The sequence below is a fragment of the Neomonachus schauinslandi genome, chromosome 4 (genome assembly GCF_002201575.2).
Source record: "Neomonachus schauinslandi chromosome 4, ASM220157v2, whole genome shotgun sequence".
In the NCBI taxonomy this organism is placed as follows: Eukaryota; Metazoa; Chordata; class Mammalia; order Carnivora; family Phocidae; genus Neomonachus; species Neomonachus schauinslandi.
This window is the reverse complement of record NC_058406.1, coordinates 129,905,346-129,922,427: the sequence shown is the minus strand read 5'-3', so window position 1 is coordinate 129,922,427 and position 17,082 is coordinate 129,905,346. Positions and strand designations below refer to the sequence as shown.

The window sequence follows — 17,082 nt, the reverse complement described above, 5'->3', positions numbered from 1 at the left end:
AGAGAAAAACAAATCTTGTCACTCCCATTTGACAGACGGTGAAATAGAGGTTTGCAAGTTTAAGAGACTTGCCTAAAGTGAATTCAACAAAACAGTGTCGTAGCTGGAAAGTAGATCAGCTGACACCTGTCCCCAGTTTTTTAGGTCACGGGCTTTTTGTAAGTTTAGAGCAGTGTTTTACTTACCATATTCCACCTTGAGATCTTCTATTTACTTTGTTAAACTGTGGATACCAGTGGAGAGGTACCAGGTGTATTCCAGACCCTTACACAATATCCACAGACTGAGCCGTCTGCCTGTTGGGTACATAGCTCCTGGCTGAAGAATTTCTAAGGTTGTCAGAAGAACAAATGAGGCATTAGGGGCTCTGATGTGAAAGGAAATTGCATATACCCCTGCAAAGACAGATTAAAAACATCCTCTTCATTATTACAAATAAAAAGCTGACCCATTTAGTCTGTGCTTTTTCAAATTACATTGCTCTCCCCCTGTATCTTCATTAAATAAATGCAAACACATGTGCTTAGAAATGGGTGGGTGTAAAAGAACATTCTGCACAATTATATCTAGGCTGCCAGAGATTTATATCACATGCACACATATATCTAGGAGATGTTAATTCATGATGACAGCTGAGCATGACAAATTCAACAGTACACAAGTTGGAATGCCGAGAAAAAAAAAATGCAACTACAAACCCCATGCAAACAAACACGCATACAGGAGTTTTCCCTCCACACACGTGGTCGCACTTACAGGAGCTTAACCACTTTGATAAACCCCAACACAAACACTGGAGGCTCCGCCGCCCGCGAGCTGCCCCCACACATGCAGCCGCACCTTCGTCTACCCGCAGGGATTCTCGCGCGTCCCCGGGTACACTCGCCCTCCCACCGGCATGCCACAGCGCGAACACACGCGCGCCAACCGCTCCCCGCGCCCGCCCGCCCGCCGGGGAAGCGTTGGCTCCCGGGGCTGGGGGCAGGGCCGGGTGGGGCCGGAGCGCCGCGGGGCCGGGCCTCCGCGCCCGGGGAGGGGACGAGGGGCGGGCGCGGGGCGGCGCCCGGCTCACGTGGGCGGGCGGGAGCAGCTGAAGGTCCGTTCCGGAGCCTGGGCTGTCCTCTCGCGCGCGGCGCTGGCCCGGGCGGCGGCGGGGAAGGAGGCGGAGGAGGAGGAGGAGGAGGAAGGCGGCGGTGGCGGCGGCGGCGAAAGAAGAGGGGAGGACGGGGGCGGCGTCGGACTGGAGCCGAGCGGCGGCGCGAGCTGCCCGGGGCGCTGTCGTGAGCTCGCCCGCCGGGCCCCCATCCCCGAGCTACACCCTGCCGTGCCCAGCTCTGCCCGCGTCCGTGCCCCCGCGGGGAGCGCGCCGGGGCTGCCCCCCGAATGACGGGCGGAAGGTTCGACTTCGACGATGGCGGCACCTACTGCGGCGGCTGGGAGGAGGGCAAGGCGCACGGGCATGGCATCTGCACGGGGCCCAAGGGCCAGGGCGAGTACTCGGGCTCCTGGTCGCACGGCTTCGAGGTGGCTGGAGGCTACACCTGGCCCAGCGGCAACACCTACCAGGGCTACTGGGCGCAGGGCAAGCGGCACGGGCTGGGGGTGGAGACGAAGGGCAAGTGGATGTACCGGGGGGAGTGGTCACATGGTTTCAAGGGGCGCTACGGGGTCCGGCAGAGCCTGTGCACCCCCGCTCGCTACGAGGGTACCTGGAGTAACGGGCTGCAGGACGGGTACGGCGTGGAGACCTACGGGGACGGAGGTGAGCAGCGTCGCAGGCGGCTCGGCTGCTCCCTGAGCTGGTGCGGTGGGCTTTGCCCAGGCTGCGGGGAAGCGGGGAGGACGAGAGGCGCACGTGTCCGGAAACCCGCCAAAACACCTGGGGAAGCCTCCCACCCATCTCCCGCGCCAGCGTTGAGACGCGACTAGTGCGCGGGGGGGTTTGATCTGACCCGGTTCTTGGAACGGGCAGTGTGTCCACACCCGGGGGAGCAAGGCGTGAATATACCTGGCCGGCGCCAGCGCTGCACTACCACCAGGAGGGAGCGCCGTCTGGGTGGGTTGGGCAGGAGAGAGGACGCTGTCACTTGAGCTCGTCACATTACGTTCCTGATCCCTCCCTCTCCCGGCCGGGTTTGAAAACACCACTCCCGTGGAGTTAGAGCGAACGCTCTGGGCTTGTGAGGCTGGCGGTCGGTGCTGACCGCTCCCCGGATTGGTTTCACGTGGAGTCGTATTTCGCTTCTGATCCTCTAGTTGCCTAAAGATAGAAGCCATCACCCCATAACTAGGATGTAGGGGAGTTGTACCTTATTTGGAGTGCATTTGGAAACATCCTAGCTATGGAAGTGAAGAGGCCACCTGATGCAGGTGGGGCTCAGAGGGTGTGGGTTTCCCTTCCCGGTTTTCATTCGGTTCCTTAAAGTAGTGGTTTTCCATCAGGAGAATCGTAGTCCTTGTTGACCTGGAGATCTCTGGGCAAGTTACTAGGAAAATGTCTTAGAAATGAACAATGAAGTCTTCGTTTTAAGAAATACATTCGAACGATACATTCCTACAGTTGCTAAGTTAGTAGCCACTTTACTCCAGAGAATGGCAATATGTGCAACCAAATTGCACTAAGGTTGTATGACCTCAGCATGCTAGCTAGCTATGAACAAAATTCACCCGATTTTAATATTTAACAATTTTGCAAAATAAATTGTGTATAGAACAGGGCTGAGTTCCTCCACCCTTTTTTTTATTTAGGAAAAGAATCCATTACTGAAACAGGTGTCAAAACCTGATGAATTTACTTGTGTAATAAGCTGAGAAGGATGAATGGCTTATGCTTTGGCAAAATACATTTTCTGATGATAAACATAATCATAGTTAATTGAAAAAGGTTAAGGGAGGCAGTGTCAACTTTTGTCATTACACAGCTTAGAGTTGAAGGGAATTAAAAGGATCCAATTAAAAGTTTCTCCAGCCCACTGCATAAAAGCTTATACAATTTGTACACTTCACTTACTCAGAACACTTGGGCTGTATTTCAAATGCAAAATGGTAGGATTCAATGGTAGAATTTGATAAAAAAGGACATCTCTTCATCCTACGATATAAATAAAGGATATGGTTCTCGTGGATTAAAAGGAGGGGAAAAAACTTTCTCTAATACTTTTATATGAGCTCCAGGAGTCTTGAGTTTCACTGTAGTTAATTAGGGCCCTTAAATGTTCTGAATGGGCATATAGTGCCTTGGTTGACAGCCCTATAATATGTTAGCTTGTGATTGGATTTTATTGGAGGCCCTAGGTCTGTAATATAACTACATTCCATGCTCAAAAGTAGAACGCAAAATTTAGTTTCTAAATGTGCGTGTTATTTTATAACTTCTGAAGAAGGCCAAGGATAGTTCTCTTCAGTTTGGGAAGGTTAAAAATAAATTAGTCTTAAATAATAAAAGAAGTCTTTTAAAGTTACTACTCATTAAACAAAATCTCTTGGTTTAGACGATTCATTACACTTAGCAAATACACACACACACACACACACGCACACACATATGGCACAATGAAGATCCTCTATGTATGTGTTGTAGAAGCTCAAATAGGTGACCAGGATGACTTTATGGATAATCTGCCTTCTGATTTAAAACTAACTTTAAAAAATTTCTAAACCTTAAAATATGTCATCACTTTAGGACTGGTTTTCCTTTTCTACCAAAGAAAAGAAAAAAGAAATCAAATATGCTCCCAATCAGGAAGGAAAAAGAAAACCCTTAAAAATCACTTTGTCTACTATGTGCTAGTTGATTTTCTGCTTTCTTTCATATGTCACTTCATTTAATTAGAAAGTCCCTAATCATAAAGTGGGGGTCTAAGTAGAAGTGTATTGCTATACAAAAGTTTTGACCAAGATATGAAATTTCACCTTCCCTATTCTTACTTAAGAATGAGTTTATTTTTGTCTCTGCGCTACCACCTGTCCATCACTGTGCACCCTTTGTCAAACTTAGGGAAAATCTGATTCCATGTATTTTGTGACAACATTAAACTAGAAGATGAAGTATTAATTCCATATAGAGAGTATCACCTGACTTATTAGTGATTTGTGTGTGAAGTGTTGCCAAAAATGCATGAATATTAAGAATAAATTAGTACCGTACTAATGAAATCTAAATCTAGGTGCCCAGAATTTTTTGCATAAATTCTGATCTGTACCTCATTTTTTTCCACCAGTCATAAACTACTGAAAATATCTAGGAAGACACATTGCTTTATTAACTATGTGCATGCTTGCATATACCCATTCATTGCACATGAATATAAGTTTGGCATAGCACAGTCTACATTTGACTGGAACTCATTCTGAACTGGATGCCTTCCACTACAAGATTATGTAGTTAAAATGGCTATATCTAGAAAACCAGCTCCCAGATGAAAAAGTCATAGAACATAATTTAAAGCAAAACCTGTAAAAATAATTTTTACACTTGTGAAATATGCATCTTTATTTGAGGAATGGAGAGGAACTAATTAGAACTTTATTTGGACAGCAGAGAGAAGTTGGAACCCACCTGCTTCATAAAAAAAAAATAGAAGCCCTTTTTTTCCCCTAAGTTCATTGACTAAACCTATTGAAATTTCAGATGAACTACTAACAGTTTGACTGTAAATTGGTTTTTAGCAATTCCATGGAAGAAGTCTTCCATATACTGTGATTTAACAAAATAGGATGGGAACATGGCCAATGCAGTTGCCCCGCCTCCTTTCCTGTTGGCCAGTTAAGCAGAGACCTAAACTTTCTAATTACCACTGTTGCCTTAAACTGCTTGGATTTTCAAGCAATACTTATTTGGAAATTCTAAATACTCTTCTTACTTTTGGAGATACCAGTTTAAGGAAACTACTTGTTAATTCTCCTTCAGTGTTAAACATTTACTAAGATGGTATGGTTGCATTTTCAAAGTATAAAACTTTCATCAAATAGCACCTTTGGAAACGTTCTTGCAAAATTAACTTGTCATTATGTAGAAAGACAGGAGATGATTATAGCATTACTTGCTATTTAGACAAAATATTTTAAAAACAAGGTTGTTTTAGTATGTGTAAGTCAGGTTGTAGAACTTTTATCCTAGAACTTGTATTTTATCTAAATAGGCAGAGGGAGAGTCAAAGTTGAAATTTCCTGATAATTTAATTCCCTTCCCTGTTAAGGTGATGGTATTTGGAAAAGGCTAATATTCAGTAGGAACCTTATTAACCTGGAATGTTCTATGTGACTACCTTATCCTTTGGGGTTTAATCCTTTTGAGAAAGCTGTGGCCCACCTACCTCCTCAGAAGTTCATAAATGTCAGGTTAAGACTTTAACATTTACCCAGAATAGGACATTCATAGTACCAGACCTACTTAGAATTTCATTGTTGTCCTGCTGTTGTCTGTTTATATGACATAAATATATCAGACTAAACAGAGAATATAGTCTTGAAATTTGTCAAAACTTGATTTTGGAGCCATTACAGTTTTAAACGCATTGAAATAATCAGGCCGTATTAACACAATGATATAGCATAAATAGCTCAAGTATTTAAAAAGTAAATGGAAATCTAAAATGAAATGAGAGGTGACTGCAAGGTAGATCTATATAATCAGAAACTGAAAGAGGTCAAAAAAGACTGTAACCATGATTTATTTTCTGAGTTATGATGAATAATACAGAAGTAATTACGTCTTAAAATCTCCACATAGCTTCTTTTGGGGGGGATACTATAATTTAAAACGCCTTTAATTAAAGGAAATCACCTTGATTTTGAAAAGAAAATTCTAAGTTCCCTCTTATTTTTTTCCCCTAAGTTCCCTAATTTTAATATTCAGTTTTTCATGTAATTTTTTTTTTAAGATTTTATTTATTTATTTGACAGAGAGTCACAGCGAGAGAGGGAACACAAGCAGGGGGAGAGCAGAGGGAGAAGCAGGCTCCCCGTGGAGCAGGGAGCCCGACGTGGGGCTCGATCCCAGGACCCTGGGATCATGACCTGAGCCGAAGGCAGACGCTTAACGACTGAGCCACCCAGGCGCCCCCCAGTTTTTCATGTGATTTAAAAAGCCACACCAGGTTATTTAGCAAATTTATTTAATAGAAAAACTTACGGAACACAAATGCTTTAGAGATTATCCTATTCCTAAAATGGCATAATATTCATTGAAAAAGTGATCTGGTATCAATAGAATTTTAAGGAACATGGTCAAACACACCTTTGCTCTGAGATGAATTCGATACTGTTAGTAGTGGAAGTTTTATTCTGGCCTTAATCTCAGTTTTTCTAGGAGTAAATAGTATATTCTTTTGAGTCACCATAGCTATTTACTATGAAGTCATCAAACACCTACAGACCACAGGGCACATAAGCCATGAGACTGGAAATTTTGTGTTTGCTTGGGAGGTAATCCTGCCCTCAGAGTGCTTCTAGTCCATGATGTGTTTCATTATGTAGTGTCAGAGACTAGGGGAATCCGTGAAGAGAATGGCGAGGAGAAAGCAGAAATTTGGCCAGTAGTACAGGACAAATGTTGACCGTTCCACCTGGAAGTACAAAATCTTAAATTGCCCATTTTTTCATAATGGTTCGCTATATTCAGGATACATACAGTATTTGTCAAATCACTCTTAGCTCCAAAAATTTCTCCCAAATCTACATAACAAGCCTAAATATTAAAGTTTTCCCTACCCTAAAAAAAAATGGTGAACATGAAAGAAAAAAAAAAATGTAAGATAATCTGATGGCCCATGTCCCGAGTATTCAGGTCACCAATGTTAAGTCTTTGAGCCTGTTGGAATGTTACAGTGACGGGTCTAGAGTTTTTAAAGGTTTTCAGCTAAATGAGTAAAATTAGAATAAAATTCACAAATAGAACTCATTTCATCTTCTGTGACACTGCCTTCCTTTGGGGGATTTTGATGTGTTAATTTCAGAGGAGAAAAGTTGTTTTCTAATGATCCCTCTTTTTGTATTAGAAAGTAGTACACTCATATAAATTTTTAAATGAAAAGCAAAGTTGCCAGACTATTGGAAAATGCTATGCAATTACATTAAAACCATAGACACAAAATTACAGGGCGGGAATTCACAAATGGATGAAAAGTAGCGCTTAGAGTTGACTTGGAAATGTATGGGATCTGACCGTGGGCCTGCCTGCTCTATGCGCCAGGCTCTCCCGGGGCGTACCCGGGCGCTTGCAGCCAAGAGGGCACCCCTTCTGCCCCCGACTCACGCTGTGCTTTCTCACGGTCTCTTGAAGGTACCTACCAGGGCCAGTGGGCCGGGGGCATGCGACATGGCTACGGCGTGCGCCAGAGCGTGCCCTATGGCATGGCCACGGTGATCCGCTCCCCGCTGCGCACCTCCATGGCCTCACTGCGCAGCGAGCAGAGCAATGGCAGCGTGCTCCACGACGCCGCGGCTGCCGCCGACAGTCCTGCGGGCACCCGCGGCGGCTTCGTGCTCAACTTCCATGCCGACGCGGAGCTCGTGGGCAAGAAGAAGGGCGGCCTCTTCCGAAGGGGCTCCCTTCTCGGAAGCATGAAACTTCGCAAGTCTGAATCCAAGTCTTCCATCTCCAGTAAGCGCAGCTCGGTCCGCAGCGACGCGGCCATGAGCAGAATTAGTTCCAGCGATGCCAACTCCACGATCAGCTTCGGCGATGTCGATTGTGATTTTTGCCCCGTGGAAGACCACGTCGACGCCACCACCACGGAAACCTACATGGGCGAGTGGAAGAACGACAAGCGCAATGGTTTCGGCATTAGCGAGCGCTCCAACGGCATGAAGTATGAAGGCGAGTGGGCAAATAACAAGAGGCACGGGTATGGCTGCACCGTGTTTCCTGACGGCTCCAAAGAAGAGGGAAAATACAAAAATAATATTCTGGTCCGTGGAATAAGGAAGCAGCTTATACCAATAAGAAATACAAAAACTAGGGAGAAGGTGGACAGAGCAATTGAAGGCGCGCAAAGGGCAGCTGCCATGGCGAGAACCAAAGTGGAAATAGCAAATTCAAGGTATGTAAATGCAGGGGGCGGTGGTTGTGCTGGTCGTTCACAACAGTGGGATATCAAATAGTATGTTTGTCATTTTGTTGTTAACACCACCAAAGAGCCTCTACAACTGCCAGAACCAAAGTTAGAAAACGATGAAGTGCAATGGAATGAGTCGGAAATGTACCTGCACTGTTCTGAAAGGCCATCATCACAAAATGTTGAAGGCACATTGAGATGCCCTTCCTGTTGCAAATTATTTCCCTAATACGTCGGGTCGTGCAGACCCTATGTACATTGTCAGGAATCCAGAAAGTTATTTTTTTGTTTTTGTTTTGTTTTGTTTTTTGAGAAGGCATCAAAATCTAAATATGGCAGAAATGTAAAGTTACAAGGCCAAATCTTGCATGCATTCTTTAGAACAACAGAGCTCCCATCCAAGTTAAGGAGGGCACTTGTTATGGTGAGCCCTGGGTGTTGTATGTAAGTGATGAATCACTGAATTCTACTCCAGAAACCAATATTGCACTGTACGTTCACTACCTAAAATTTTAAAAATAATAATAATAAATAAAATATCACTGCAAAAAAAAAGAAAAAGAAAAAAAACCCAGCTCATCCATATGGGAATGGATGAGGGACTAAGGCTCATACAAATCACCACTTTCTATGCAAGAATGATTAGATCACTGGTGTATTAAAAGGGAAGGGGTGGGGGGGGGAACCTGACATGGACAGATGGGACTGTCAGTGTGCCAAAGTTGGAAGAAAGTAGAGCAGTAGAGAAGGGATGGAGTGAGTAGGAGAAAGCGGTGAATTATAGATTGAGAAGTGGGGTGTCTGTGGGCACAGGACTATGTGCCTGAAGTTTTACCATTAATAGCTGGGTTCAGGGATCCAGCAAGAGGGATGGAGAAATCTATTGGGAATAGAATTGTCTTATTGTAGACAAAAACGATGGTTATAAATGGAAAATACTATTTTTAGGCTTATTTACATGGCCACTGACTGGCCACAGTTTTGTACGACTTGAGGCCTATGTCTTCTACTTCGGTTATATTTTCTCATAGAAGTAAGCCTTCTTTCAAGGCCACAAAAATTAGCATGTCTTCAGGTTTTTATTTTTAGCATTGAATAAGTGAACGCTCTTTTGCTTTGGCTGAACCATATGAAATTACTGATATTTGGACCTTTTGATGTTCAAAAAATGGCAACTTCGTGAGGCTCAATGGAATACTTTCAGACTTCTCAAGTTTCTATTTAAAAAAAAAAACTTTTATGGCTGCTGTTTACTTCTTAGTATCTGAAGCACTACTTGGTCTTATTTTTTGCATTATATTGAGGTATGTGTTAAAAGTCTTCAGGGTTTCCATCTTTATCCCAAACTCATCCTGTTTTAAAGTTAATATTGCTTGTTGATCAGCACAGACTTTCAGGAAGGGCCTCACCTCTCTTCTCTGCTGAGCATCCTTTATTTTAGATCATAGTTTTCCCAGATCACCAAGCGTTGCGTTACTTGCTTTTCAGTTTGCTTATAGATGGGATACTTGGCACATCTAATCTTACTGGCTTCTCTGGCTCTCAGCTAACTTTTAGAGCTAGTGATGTACGTTTGGTTATGCCCCGGCCTCTAATTTTAAATGCACTCCTGGATTCTTCCATTTTTTTTCACCTTACAACCTGGTACTCTAGTAGAGCCAGTTTGATCTCGGCAGATGGAAAGTACACCTGTGCAGGACACTCTAGCAAATGATTTTCTTACACTCACTTTAATTATTGACTTTTACGGTTAGTTTAAATTGGAGGAATCTAAATAATGAAAGGGAAATGCTTGTAATGCAAGGATCTTTGATTATGCTAGTATCATAAAACTCTTACCCAAGTCCTAGCCACGTCCCCTCTGTTGAAAGTCTTTTCGGGATAGTAATATAGTTTGAGAGTACTGTATTACATAGTTGATAATCAGCAAACATACTTTTAGCCAGTTAACTACTTCATAGATATTTCACTTAGCTATTTTGCAAATGCTCAATTCACGATACTAAGTGAAATAAGCCAGTCACAAGACAAATATTGCATGATTCCATGTAAATGAGGTATCTAAAATGGCCAAACTCCTAGAAACAGAGTAAAATGGTGGTTGCCAGAGGCTGGATGGAGGGGGAAATGGGGAGCCGCTGTTCAACAGCTCTGAAGTTTCAGTTAAGCAAGATCGTAGTTAACAGTACTGTATTGTGTACATAAAAATTTGTTAAGAGGGTAGATCTCTGAAGGGTTCTAACCACAGTAAAAAATATATGTATACTGTTTAGATGATGCAATAGACAAAATACTCAATTAACCTTTTATGTCTTACTTTAACTATGTTACTCCTCTTTTCAGATTCCTTGCTTTAATAAATACTTCAGATACAGAGTTTTTGCCACTTGTTTTTGTAGAAAGTAGCTGAAGGACCGACAGTCCCCTTCAGTGGCTCTGAGCTTAAAGTTCTACATTCTTTTAAAAACTTTTTTGGGTCACCTGGGTGGCTCAGTTGGTGACTTGATTTCGGCTTAGGTCATGATCTTGGGGTGGCGAGATTGAGCCCTGCGGCGGCGGGGCGGGCTCCGTGCTCAGCAGGGGGTCTGCTTGAGATTTTCTCTCTCTCCCTCTGCCCCTCCCCCCACCCCACTCTCGCTTACTCGCTCTCATAAATAAATAAATCTTTTAAAAAGTAATAAATAATTTTTTTTTAATAGAGGAAAAGTTAAGGTTTTGGAGATTGCTGGCTGGGGAACGGACTTCTTACTATATTGTCATAAACCATGGCTCTTTATAATGCCTGAGTATCTGCTTAGCCCTTCCTGGACCCTCCAGTAGTTACCATTAATGTTTTGGTTTTAAAAAAAAGCAAAAGTTTAAGAACGTAGGTGACACTCTCCCCCGGTCCTGCCCCAGTAATGGCAGAATAACAACTAGAAAGTAAGGCTCCTATGGCTGCAGCTCTCAAAATCACTCATTTGCCATTAGCAACAGAGGGAGATGGTAAGAGTTACTGACCATCTCAGTTTGCCACCTAGATAGTGCTCATCATTATTCTTTTGCTATTATTTCTTAGGCTGTGGAGAATTTTTGTTTCTTAAGTCTCAGGAAAATGGATCCGTCTTTGTGCCATCACCCTATATTATCTTGAAGCAAAGCTTCAAGTTAGCTTTGAGAGAAAATCATGGTATCCTCCTCAGGGAAATCAGGAGACATGGAACCAACCACCTTCAGCCCCCAGAGATTCAAGAAGGTCTGTGGACCTTTGCTTCTTTGAAGAGGGAGTGGTGTGTCTGCAGGAAACACACAGGAGGCTTATTTCAGAAGGTGTATTATGGGCCCCTGTTTAATTCTTATCGATAAGGGAATGTGAGGATCACATAACAGTTAGAGGATAATAGGAATAATGCAGCAGATAGAGAATTAGTAGATACTAATCGTTTACTAGCAGGTTAGCACTTAAAGAGTGAAAACTCTAAGGGAGACTAATAATTTGCTGACTCTTACAACTTTTCTTCAGGTTTCTGTTCTGATCTAAAGAGTATTATGTCTATAAGATGTAACAAGATGTTTTCTTCCGTTCTTGTCTTGGTCCTGTGGGTAAAAATCATCTCCTGGAATTGAGACAATGTCTCAACCTTGTTTTTAAAGAAATGTGCAAGAGGTAAAGGAGCAACTCTGAATGTTTCAAGCCCCTCCCCATTCAGAGGCAGAGACCACAGCCCTGCCCAAGATGACCCCACTGTTCCTGTGGTTTCGATTACAATTCTCATTTGGTCATCCTTACTCCAGGTCACTTTTGTCTCCAGTCATCGCCTAAGAGATGTTCAAAATACTGTTCCTTGAGAAAAATATTTTTTTAAAAGATTTTATTTATTTTTTTGACAGAGAGACAGCGAGAGAGAGAACGCAAGCAGGGGGAGTGGGAGAGGGAGAAGCAGGCTTCCCGCTGAGCAGGGAGCCAGATGCAGAGCTTGATCCCAGGACCCTGGGATCATGACCTGAGCCAAAGGTAGACGCTTAATGACTGAGCTACCCAGGCGCCCAAGAAAAAATATTTTAAGGAAGAATTTTAAGTTGAGGCATTTGGCTGAGATAGCAAGTAAGTGGCCCTTAGAGAACCATACTTCCTTGGAAAAGAATAGATAATTTAGAAAAGGATGTAGACAAAAGAAGAGCTTTGTAGACTCTGAGCCCCAGAGGACATGATCATCATGCTAAAGGATGGAAGATGGCTGATGACAGGGATGGGAGAGAGCTGGCCTCAAGCAATTGAGAACCACAGGCTGGCTTCATTGTATCACACAGATTCGAAGAAAGAAAATCAAGTGGGAGGGTGGAGTGGACCACCGTTCTCTGACTCTGTGGCCCGCCTCACTGAAGCTGGGAGGGTGTGTGGCTGGACAGGCTTCCAAGACGACCGTGAAGTGTCAGTGACTCCTGCGCCCAGTCTCTCCCAAACTTCAGGTGGTGACAGCAACACTGAGACAGGTAATGTTGGGAGGGAGCCCTGTACTGTGTCCCGCCCAGCCCTAACCCTGCTGGGCCTGGCACAAATGTAGTCGTACAGGGGGATGGAAGCACCAGATAGAATGTGGAGGCCTGAAGCCCAAGGGTCTGGTGCACAGGTGAGCTTGCTGCACCTGTTTCCAGAACTAGAGATTGGATTCCATGTTGCCAATTTTGAACCTTAATATTAAAAAAAAAAAAAAAAAGACTTTTTTCCAAAAATCCTACATGAAAATATATTTCCCATATTTTTCTTCTAAAAAGATGTAATTCCTTACCACTCTCCCTCTTTCCTCCATGGCCTGAATGAGTCAGCCGCAACGGCTTTCCTTCAGTTCTAAGGGAAGTCTTGGCTTTCCTTCAGTTCTAAGGGAAGTCTTTGCTCGTCCCTTCCCTCTGCCTGGTGCCCTTGCCCCAGCTATCCCTCTGGCTAGCTCCCTCTTCAGGTTTAGGCATCAAGTCCCTTCACGAAAGTTTCCCCTAAGCCCACACTCTCCCCTCCCCCCCACTCCCACCCCCTTCCACCTAAATGCCCATTTGTCTGAGTTGTCATCGTATTTTAGTGTATTCGTTTGATATCTCTTTCTCCAACTAGATCAGAAAGCCAGACCCTGAAGGCAGCTTTGCTCACTTTTATGCACCCAGCAGCTAGTTTAGATCAGGACACTTTTATAAGGGCTCTGGTAAATATTTGATGAATGAGTGAATTAAATTCTCACTACTTAGGCTGTAAACACTCCCAGGGCTTCTAATTCTGTTTTGTTGGGCATTTATAAACCAGCTTTAAAGGAAGGAAACATAGCTCTCGTAAATCATCATGCTATAATCTGGCAATAATCAAGGAAGTACAGAAAATGCAAAAGTATGTGTTACGGGTGCGCTTTTCCTTAGCTATGTCTACATCATTAAAGAGTCATCACTAAGGCATGGCCGGGGAATAAGAACTTGAGGTTAAGCCAAACTCTTATCTCCATTCTTCACAGGGATGAGCTGGTCCAGTGATACATGTGAGTGCTTCCCTTAAGCAGATATGGAAACTCCAGGAAGTCAACTTATACTCACTATAAAAATATTAGCTCATTCTACCTGTTTGACATCACCAAAATATGTGATTGGTCAGAACGTAAGAGCTTACTGTTTTTTAAGAATCTGTTTTCTAAATGTTTTGCTGTCTTTATTCCCTTTTGAAGGTTTTTCTTGTCTTACCTTTTTTTTTTTTTTTGTCATTTTCCTGAGCTCAAATAATAGTGTTCAGTAGAACAGTTCCTTATAAGACTACTTGACTTGATTCACACTTCACTTATTAGTAATTAAAACCCAGAGTCAACCATGAGTCAGTGCACATTACGGATCCAAATTAAACTGCTACCAATTTTAGGGAAAAAGTTCAGTCTCTACCAAGTTATTGTGAAGGGCCAGGAATTTGAAATTCTTAAATTCAGTTGGACAAATGGATTCTAGATCTCTTTTGCAAATCAAAATTCTGGTTTATTCTGTTTCTTTAATGTTAGTAGTCCTATCATATCTTTAAGAACAATTGTAGATTATCTTTTCCATGAATTTTTTATTTCTTCAATTGGGGCTCTGGTGAATGTTCAGTTTTTAGCATAAGTGATTTTTGCAGGAAGGTTGAATTTTTAGTAATGTTTTGTAAGCCATTTTAATGAAAAAGCTGTTAAATACGTAAAGAACTCTGGCGGAAATCGCCTAAAATGTGGGAAGTCAGTGTTGAGGAGAGCATTAATGATTTTCTTTAGTTATGCCTCCTGTGCTCTTCCATATCAGACTTTGCCGCCTGTCACGCTTTTCCACCTGTTAGCACCAGCCCTTCTGCAAACAGCTTCCAGAGGCTTGGTTAATATGCTTAGGCTGAGAAGAGTTACTGTGAATGGGGATTGAGAGTTGCCTCTTTCTTCACAGAAGGGTTGCCTTAAGAGTTGAATGAGAGAGTGGGTATCACAGGGCTTTGTATGTAAACTGTGAATTACCATATCCAGTTCATGTTTTGGGAAATGTGTCCATCTTACAAGTATCATTCCCAAAAGTGACAGTTGATAGATGACCAAGAAGCCAGACCGGGATAGAGGTAAAGATGGAGGAAGGAAGGAAAAAGGAAGGGAAGGAGGCTTGGGAAGCAGCAATAGGGATAAGCAAAAGGAAAGGAATTAAATCCACCAAGTGTGACCACCTGTGTTTAGATGTGAGCGTGTGTCAAGATTCACCCCATTCCCAGCCTCAGATCTGTGTGAAGTCAGTCTGCTATCAACAGGCAATTATATTGTTTAAGACTGAAAAGAAACTGAACAAGGAATTGGCATATGTATTTATATCAAGCTATGCTGGGGTGATGTTCTGAAGACAGTGTAGGATAATAAAGGTTTTTATCTTCATATAGTGTAGGTATGCTAGTGTTAGGTCACCATTATCTTTTGTATATTATAGTTTCTGTATTGCACATAAAAATTGTAAACACGTGTTTCTCCTTTTTACCAAAGAATGCCCATTTCCCATGGGCGAGGGTGAAGAGCCTGCTCTAATTTCCTCACATTCTTGTCCAGGCTGTTTAAAGAAAGCTATACTTCTCTGTATTGAGGGGCCTTCTCTGTGGGCCAGTCACTGAGGATTTTCTGTGTGGGTGTGCAGAGGGAGCAGCTGAAACCAGAAAGATACCTAGGCATCTGCTCTGTCCTGCCCCCAAACAAGGGGTAAAGCTTGGATAGGATGATACTCCAGAAGCATGACGGGAACATGCCCGGCTTCTCTCCTTCAGCTCTGATGTTACAGTACTTCATGCTTAGCAGGTCATTACACCTAACATGGGAACATACTGTGTTATGGGAACCTTGTAAAACTTTCTTAGGGTATCTTGTTTCTGAAGACCTTTCTTTAAAAACTCTTCATCCAACCCTCCCAAGTTCAGGCCCATTCAGAAACTGAGGCCTTGGGGGAGGGAAGGGCGTGTGTTTTAATGATGAACAAGTAGGTTCAAGCACTACAAATTTAATGAAAATGGGTCTTATGCCATAATAATGAGAGGGTCACAGTTATCCAGACCTGTGGGCCATTAAAAACCTACTTTTTTTAAGCCCTGGATCATGTAGGCAGGTCTCTCCCCTTTGATTAAGCAGAGAGCATAAGGAGAAGATGCCGTCTGTATATGGTGTGAATGGGATATGAGGTAATGTTGAATTCTGCAGAAATCTACTTGGCGAAAACCGGCTGCAAAGACGGGAGGGAAAAAGCAACGTGCCAGGGAGATAATAAGCTAGGTTTTTGGGACACATGTTGGCCTTGTTTTAACTATAGAAATCTGAGTTTGCTTAGACAGTACAAACTGCAGCAGGTTCAATCTCATTTATCTCCGAAGCATGACATTTTTCCTGCTTCTGTAACTATGAAGAATTAAAGCAGCAGTTACTTTCTAGTATAGCTTCCTTTGTAACGAAAGCCCCCCTACTGTGTTTCCCGGAAAGCCAAAGGTGTGATAGCGTTCGTGTTCCATCCCGGGTGCCCCCTACAGCTTTTAGCCTTGACCTGGAGCTACTCTGTCTTTGGGCAAGTGGCAGAGCTCTGTGTGCATGCTAACACAGCTGGGAGACTCGTCTGAGCAGCAACTGCCAGGCAGCCAAAGCACCCCGCTCACAACTTTCCATGATGGATTAAGCTGACTCTGCCAATCTCACTTTACTCAAGACACCAAACTGGACGCTTGCAAGACGAGTGCCTTGCAAATCTTTGAGATGCTTTTCTTATTATAGATGAAATATGAACATTGTGTTTGGGAACAGGATCCAACAAATGCCAAAGGTATTTATGTAAGTCATTCAGCTTTAGTACAACAGTCTCTTGAGAATAAAACCAAATAAGCTTTTAATAATTTTGCCCTTCTATTTCAGTTGGTGTTTCACATTTATTTGTATAATATGCTCAATTCAAGATAAGCTTCTTTATCAGGAATTTAATTAATATGTAAGGAATCAAGATCGCCCCCAAAAGAGTGCGACTCTTTGAAGTCAAATCTTCTTAGGATTTCCCTGTGTGCCAAAAGAAACTTATTCAAGCCAAGTAAAATACATTAATTCATTTTCTAGCATTTTTAAAATAATTGATTATGCCAGAGATTAACAAATAACTTCGCTATATTTTTGTTAGTTTTTAAAAACTTCTGAATAAGGTTAAAATTTTGCTGAGTTTTGCTGTATCAAGTCCATCAAGTTTTGATCTCAGTTGGCTTGGTCCAGAGATCCCTCTCTGTTTAATTTTTTACATTGGTGTGGGAGCTTTTTGAATTAGTATTTCAAGATTTCCTACATTCACTTCCATCCATTAGGGGAAAGGTTTGATATTCGTGTGGGGAACCTACTAGTCAAAATATGTTGAGGAGAAATCCCATAGAAGCTGGAGTTTCGGGTTCAGGAGTAGGAATGGAGGAGCCATACCCACCCTCCACCAGGCCTTGTTACTCATTTCCCACCCCTCCTGCTCACCCCAGTGATTTGAGAATCAGTTGAGCTGTGACTGATAGATTACCTGG

The 17,082-nt window shown here is 42.9% G+C and overlaps 1 protein-coding gene across 1 annotated transcript in view; it reads left to right on the top strand.

The window, feature by feature from the left end:
- Positions 1–1,336: 1,336 nt before the first annotated feature.
- JPH1 (junctophilin 1) overlaps positions 1,337–17,082 on the top strand; it is an 80,563-nt gene continuing 64,817 nt past the window's right edge. Inside the window, exons 1-2 of the mRNA XM_021688275.1 lie at positions 1,337–1,762; positions 7,283–8,042. Coding sequence (XP_021543950.1) covers positions 1,384–1,762; positions 7,283–8,042 — 1,139 coding nt within the window. The 5' untranslated portion in view covers positions 1,337–1,383. The remainder of the gene's footprint in view (positions 1,763–7,282; positions 8,043–17,082) is intronic.